This window comes from Trichechus manatus, unplaced genomic scaffold (assembly GCF_000243295.1).
Source record: "Trichechus manatus latirostris isolate Lorelei unplaced genomic scaffold, TriManLat1.0 scaffold00404, whole genome shotgun sequence".
Classification (NCBI taxonomy): Eukaryota; Metazoa; Chordata; class Mammalia; order Sirenia; family Trichechidae; genus Trichechus; species Trichechus manatus.
The window spans coordinates 177,640-185,538 of record NW_004444340.1 but is presented as its reverse complement, the minus strand read 5'-3'; the positions used below and the strand labels follow the sequence as shown (position 1 = coordinate 185,538).

General features: G+C 36.2%; 1 protein-coding gene across 1 annotated transcript in view; it reads right to left on the bottom strand.

Annotated features, from left to right (window-relative positions):
• The window catches only part of MEI4 (meiotic double-stranded break formation protein 4), a 222,640-nt gene that overhangs the window by 163,044 nt on the left and 51,697 nt on the right, over nucleotides 1-7,899 (bottom strand). The window contains exon 2 of the mRNA XM_004391026.3: nucleotides 6,309-6,844. Within this exon, the coding sequence (XP_004391083.2) occupies nucleotides 6,309-6,844 (536 nt within the window). The remainder of the gene's footprint in view (nucleotides 1-6,308; nucleotides 6,845-7,899) is intronic.

The window sequence follows — 7,899 nt, the reverse complement described above, 5'->3', positions numbered from 1 at the left end:
CCCAGATTCAAAGACTCACCAAGGATCCAGGGGAATTTTAAAAGACTCACACCAAGACACACCATCCTAAAGTTATAAAACAGTAGGAATAAGAGAAGATTGTAAAAGCTTCTGGGGATTTGAGAGGGTGAAGAACAGATCACATTCAAGAAATAAAAATCAGAATTAAACTGAACTTCTCATTAACAACATTGGAATCTAGAAATTAGTAGAAAAATGTCTTAAATTCTATGGAAAAAATTATTTCTACCCTGGAATTCTATCCTAATTTATCAATAAAGTTTAATGTTGGAACAAAATATTATAGGCATGCAAATAGTTAAAAAGCTTACATTCCATGAACCCTTTCTAAATGAGCTCAAAAAGAATGGGTACCACTTAAATGAAGTTATAAACCAGGAATAAGAATAGACAGGATCCAATAAATATGAGATTTAGCATAGGAAATCAGCAAAGGGAAGTGCCAGGATCATAATTAAAAGAAATCCATGGAGTAAAGCTGAGCATTAGACACTGGGAACATTCAGTTCAGATTAGAACAGGAAAATGGAGGGCTCCAAGAAGGTGTGTCTTTAAGAAAAGAGAGAGCTGATAAATGACTTAATTTGTTCGGCCATAATGAGAAGATGTTTACAGCAATGTTTACATGTGTCTGGAAAAATAATCAGTTACAGGTACACAGAAAATTAAGCAAATGGTAAAGATAACTCTAAGCATCATCTTCAGAAAAAATAAAAAGTTACACAAAAAAGGAAATGTAATGATTGCATATGTCTCAGTGCTAAAAACAAACAAACAAACAAACTTGCTTATCATAATATAAATACTTAATACTGATTTAACCAAATCTTATAATAAAAACTATGTTTGGAGAGTAAGGGGAGAAGGGTAGCTATGTAAGAGATACATTTTTATCTCCTGTGATACCAAGGGAACAAATAAAAAAAAAAAATAACTTGAGAAGTGGTAGTGTAAGCCTTTTATTTAAAAGCATGGATGTAAACAGTGGCAGGAAAAGTTTAAAGATCCGGCAGTGGTGGTCTCTGAGGGCTGGTACTCAGGAGCTGGGTGGTGGGCAGCAGGGGTAGTTCTTGGCCATTATAAGTATAGAATATTATTTGATTTTTAAAAATATATTCACAGGCTTCCAATTTTGGGAAGACAGTGTAGACTAATCTTTATTCTTCCCACTAAGTACAGCTAAAAACTCTGGGCATTATGTATAAAACAAACCCAAGAAGACTGAAAGGTGGACAGAAGAAGGCAGACTGACTGGGACTCAAGACCCAAGGAAGTACAAAGTTGTGGGTTCCCTGGCTTTTCTTTTTGCTTCATATATCCCAGACTTGGAACTAAAGAAGTCAACAACTAGGAAATGCCAATGAGTACAGACAACAACAACAACAAAAAATAAGCCTGTTCTCTCTAGCCAAAGGACCAGAAAAGAGGCAGCCTAGCATGACAGAAAGCTTTTAGAAAACAACCGTTCTACTGCAGCCAAACAACACAGAAGACGACTGTGGCCCACCCTACTCATGCAAGCAAAGGCAGCGCAGGGAGCCTAGACTTCCACCCTCACCAAGCTGTAAAGAGATGCCCCAAACCAGGCACTGAGATGAGCACTAAGGATATAAATTGAAGTAAGGCATGATATATGGCCTCAAAGGCTAGTAGAACATAAAGACAAGGTGAGTCAGTAACTACAGTGTAATATGTACCATGCTGAATTTGTGGAGGGATACTCAATCAGCAAAAGGGAAGCAGAGTAGGAGGAAAGTCTTGGAGAAAGTAATGCTAGAGATGAATTTGTACGGACAGGTGGAACTAGTCAGATGGGATGGGGAGGAATGGGAGAAGGGCATTCTAGGCTAAGGGATTAACAAGCATTAAGACACTGAGGTGAAAGAATTGGAAGTACTTGGAAAACTACAAATAATCTTCTCTAACTGGAATAAAGGATGCCTGGGACAGATATAGAGAAAGATAATGTGGAAGAGGCTGGCTGGATAAGGGCCAGGCAGGGAAGAGCCTTATAGGCTAAGGTGAAGAAATGTGTACTTTCTTGTAAATCCATGAGTAACCACTGAAAGATATTCAACATTTTTAAAGATCACTCTGACAATGGTGAGTTGGATGGATTGGAGGGATCAGACAAGTCAGGGATCTGACAGGAGGCTACTGCAGGAATTCAGACAGGAAAGGATAAGCATACAGACCATAGCAGTGGGTGGCAAGAAGGGGAGGGGTGTATATAAGTGATATTTGCACATATCATATAAACCGGGTCAATTTTACCAGGGATTTTGGGGAGAGAAAGAAAGGAGAAAACAGAGCCACAATGAACTCTCATGCTAGGTTCTAGTATTTAAATTAACAGTAATTAGCTCTGTGGCCTTGGTCAAAGCTCTCTGAGTCTCACTTTTCTCATCTATCATATGGAAATAGGAATGACAACCATGCCTATCTCACAGCGCTGTTGTATAAAAGTAGTGAGATAATGGGTGAAAAAGAACTGTAAAAACTGGTTAGCATACTGTATTAGTTTATTACTGCTGCTGTAACAAATTACCAGATACTTAGTGGCTTAAAACAATACATTTATTCTCTTTCAGTTCTGGAGGTAAGAAGTCTAAAGTGGGTCTCACTGGGCTGAAATTAAGGCACTGGCAGAGCTTTATTCCTCTGGAAGCTCTAGTAGAGAATCCCTTTCATTCCTTTTTCCAGCCTGCATTCCTTGGCTCAAGGCCTCTTCCTCTATCCTGAAAGCCAGCAGGGTAGCATCTTCAAATTTTCTCTGATTTGGACACTGATTCTCATGCCTCCCTCTTTCACTTACAAAAACCTTTGTGAGTTCACTGGGTCCACCAGAATAATTCAAGATAATCTCCCCATCTCAAGGTCTGCTGATTAGCAATCTTAATCACCCCTTTGCCATGTAACGTAACATATCCACAGGTTTTAGGAATTAGAACACAGACATCGTTGGGGGACTACTGTTTTGCCTACCACACATACAAAAAGTTTTAATTTAATGTCTACTTGACAGTCATTTTCTTTTCAATTTCACAACTAACATGGGCAAGAGTTGTTTTATGGTTTAAAAGAATAAGAAATTAGAAGAGAAAGTTTTCTAAGTATCTACTATTATGTCTCTAAGATTTAACAATATATGCAAAATACCTACAAGCTCAATGATTACTATAGATTTTTATACTTAACTTCATATAATCATTCCCATCTCCTCAAAGACATAAAAAATTTAAAGCCAAAGTACTGCTGTAAAATCTAAATAGAATCATAACCATTCTGCCACTATGATTCTGTGATAGTATCCTGGACAGTAAAGAAATAGGTGACAATACAATGATAGGATTAGCCCATGCTGTCTCTAATCATAGAAATAGACAAATTTTGAAGCTAGAAATATTGAAAGGTCAGGTTGTCAGTCAAGCAAAGGGCATTAAAACCTAAAAAATAAAGTACACACGCTAGTGAGAAAGGTGTCATACTGGGGCCTACAAGTATAGAAGAACTCAACGCCATGTTAAGTCAAGATTGCTTCCCAGGACCCCTAAAGAAAACCTAGTGCAGACCTCTGTATGTCATCTGGTTTCAAGCATATATCTTCTATATCTATAAAACACGTCATTGTACATAATACCTTCCAGGCCCACGCTAATGGATACTCTCAAAATAGAAAACAGACATAGGACTGAGCTAACAATTCCTAAATTATTCATTATTTAATAAATAAAAAGGAAAGCACCTAAAATAACACAAAAACAAATAGGCTTTATCTAAATCTAAGAAAGCAAAAATATTTTTTCCTTGCACTTATCATTATCATTTCAACCATGCTAATATCAGCGAATTATTCAAAACAATCTCTAGAGCATCTCTCATCAAGTCTACAGAATTCAGTTCAACCTCCTACCCTTTCAATATATGCAGTCCCTTGACAACTGATAATCACAATGACGACTTCAAGATTTTGAAAGATCCCAAAGTCCTTACTGATCATTAAAAAAGAATGAAGTTATGGTCAGAATAATTTTACTATTAAATGTTGAAGAATTATATTTATTTAAAAATGGTTATACGTGAATTATAAACACATGAAATCCCTCTGTCAGAATATTAAAATATTTATAGCACAACTTTTCCTATCACATTGCACAAACATAAGTTTAACGACATCAAGAGCAGGACTCAACTTTGGAAGCTATACAATTTAATTAAACATTTCCATTCTACAAAACCAAGATTTTTACAAAAAAAGTAGATTTTTTTTTTCTCAGTTATGGTATTTGTTTTAACCTACCAAACATAGTATTAATGAAAAATGCAGTAATAGGAGCTATCCTTTATTTCATCTCAGAATATATTCTTTCTTGAGACTTATTATTTAAGGAAAGCTAAACAAAAATAGAAAAATATTGAAAAAGAGCAATCACTAATCAATTTTCCCAATAAAGAATCAAGGTCTATGAAAAAATCTGGAAGATGATGATGATGGTAATAAAGATAATGATGATGGAGACAATGATGATGACAACAATTTGAGTGATTTAGTGTAAGACGCTTTTGCTGGGGAGAAAAAACATCCCCAGAGAGAATGCCATTAAATTCATTTATGAATCATCGTCCTAATTCTAAATGCAGTGAATGATTTTCAGATTCTACTTTCTCTAAATGCAACACTGAGCTTTCCCAGAAATGACCAAAGCCATTCATTCACTCATTCTTCCACCGCTGACCAATTATTCAGGAAAATACACTTCAAATCCATTTATTCCATAATGAGCTTCTTCTACACATTCCCCTACTTCCACACATCTCCCAAGGGTATTCTTGTGTAGGTGTAAATCAGATCAATCTCCAATTTCTAAGTCAGAAGAAAACTAGACTGAAAAAATATTTGCATTGTCTGGTAACTCTGATGAAGAACATGCCAGTATCTGGGAGATTACAAGTCCTATAAAACATGCTTAAAATAGTTTTATAAGAAGAAAGTAGAAATATACAAAAACTGGTTAAGGCATATTAAGCATTTGAGTTATTTAATAATGGGTAAGGAACAGATTATATATCTTATATAGCACTATAGAAAATCTGATTTTTAATTCCTGATTGGCCATGTCCAAAAGAAAAAGATTTCAGTTTTCCAGACAGAATATTCAGTAATTTTCACAAATGTCAAAAGCTTAATCATAAATTTTTCTATAATAGTCAATTCACACATTATTAGTTTTCCCAGAAGGAAAGAACAAACATATGTTCAATAAACTGGGTTATCAGTTCAAATTCTGTCTGCGTGTTGAATATTAAGATAAAGCCTACACTATAGCATATCCTTAAATCATGGCACTGAGGACAACACTTAATAATTATATATCAAAAGAAATAATGACCAACAAACTTCTCCTGCAGAGAAAGACAGTTAATAAGTCAGACCTTTTCGTCTCTCTGATATTTTTAGTAGTTAATTAAAAATGATTAAAATGGGAAGGCATTTGGAATGCCCCAAACAAATGATCAGATAGAGAGGAAGATATAGAGTAATACAAAAAAGAAACTCTCCATTATGTCTCAAAAGCCGACAAATAAATAAAATAAAACAAACTGAGGTTACTCTCAATGTCACTTGAGAAAAAAGAATCCCTGAGTCAACATTTCTAAGCAATAGTAAATAACTAAGGAAAAAAAAAAAAACATAATAAAGTCTCATAATGTATGTTCCTCAGACAATTTAGTCAATTAACCTACATCTACAGAGGGTCCATGGGGAAGTATGCCATGTACCAGCGAAATTCCAAAAGAAGAGGAAAACAGTCTTTGACCTCAAGGCAGTCACTGCAAGTCAGTGCAAGAAAAAGAACGAATTCAATACAACACAGGTAATCCAACATGAGGAATTTAGCACTCACAGAAATTATAAACCAGGAAGCCATCAGTATCTGTGGTTTTTTTTAAAAGTATTGAGATTTTTTGAGCAACAGGAACTAAACATAGGCAGGGAAAAACATAACGATAGAGAAGAATCCAAGAATACTGATAAAAGTAGGGAAGTTAACTAAAATCAGAGAACCATGAGTTTAAAACAGAGACGTCTTATGTGGAGAACAATGCTATCTATAGCAATCAGAGGCCAGAGGTCAAGACATTACAACGAATTAGAGCTGCAAACAGCCAGAAAAGAAGGCCCAACTGGAGAATCTTTGAGTCACAAGAGTAAGGGACAGTAAAAAAATATTATCAAATGGAACGTTCACTAAAATCATTGACACCTTATTTCAAAAATTACTTACCCGATTAATATGGTTGTTCCTTAAAATCACCTGTAGTAGAGTTTTCTCAAATTCTTCCAACTTCTTGGAACACTTCTTAAGAATATGATTAGATAAGTTACAGTCACAGAAGAGCCTACCTAATATACAAACAGCTTCTGTCCAAAAGCTTGAAAAAGGAATTTTGGGACTACTGTAAAAAGCGATCAGGCCATCCAGCAACTGAAAAACAGAATCAGATACTGCAGAGTAGTCATTTTCAAACTGACTTAAATCTGTTCTCAGAGTGTCTGATTCTGTCAAGTTCTTCAATTCAAGTAGATGTTGCAAGAATTGCATGTGAGAAGACAGAGGGTTTTCCGGAGTGGCACAATGCCTTTTCATAATGGGCAGTGGTGGAAAGGATGTGAGGGGGCAGCTCTCCACAAAATGCTGGGATGTCTCTGAAGCTTCAGTTTGCTGCTCATTTGATAAATCACACCCAGAATCTTCCAGCAGAGTTGAAGTATTTTCAGAGCTTCTAGGTTCCTGAGTCTGTAACTGGGAAGCTGGGTTTCCTGAAACAGAAAGGAATAGAGGAATTATATTTCTATATCTAAAATTTCTTCATATAAAAGCTAGGAACTGATTTTTCTAATCTAAAATGCTGAATGAAGCATGAAATAGACATATTAAATATTTTAAAACAGTAGTATAAAAACTGAATAGAGCAACAACTGTGAAAGAAATCACTTAGGCTAATTGTGGAAAAGGTCTATCTTCACTGGCAGAAAATGACGGTAATTGACCTATGTATTTTCAGGATATTACCCCTCATTTATTCATTTGTACATCTAATCTCTTCCCCACAAAGATATGGATTACTGGCCAACAATGTGCAAAGCTTGAAAGATGCAGTGTAAAAGCCACAAGAGCACACCTGAAGGAGGTCACAGTCTGGTACAGATCCCAACAAGTAATCACAAAGCAATGAAGTATTTCCAGAGATAGAGATCTGCACAGGACACTATGAAAATAGGAGGGACACTGAACATCCTGCCTAGTTAGATTAGTACATCCCAGAGGAGGTAATGCTAGACCTAAATTTTAAAGCTTAAGTAGGAGTTCAAACTCAGAAGTTCAGAGAATGGAGGAAGGTAAAAATATTCCATACATCAACGGGTAAGAGCAAAAGCACAGAAGGGCAGAGGAAGCATGGTGTATATGAGGAACCAGAAGCAGTTTGATATTGCTCCCACAGACAGTATGAGGCAAGAGATAAAGATGGAGAAATACGTAGAAGCCAGGTCAAAAAAGATTTTAAAGGGACTTCTGGCAACATGACACTCTAGGCAGAGCCATCCCTCCACAGCAAAGATCCGAAAAACTAAGCCAAACAGGGAAATCAGCAATCCTGAAATCCTAAACATCAGATGAAGAGATAAAGAACTCAGCCAAGCACCAAATGGAATAAGAAACTGACAGGGAACAAAGAGCAAGGAGACATACATAGAGAGGTCTCCTCTCAGCTAATGCAGCATGGATCCGCCATCTTGGACTCCTATCAGAGACCAGCAAATAGGGGGTACAAGAAAGCAGCTTCACGGAGCTTCCAGCAGGAGACAGAACAACC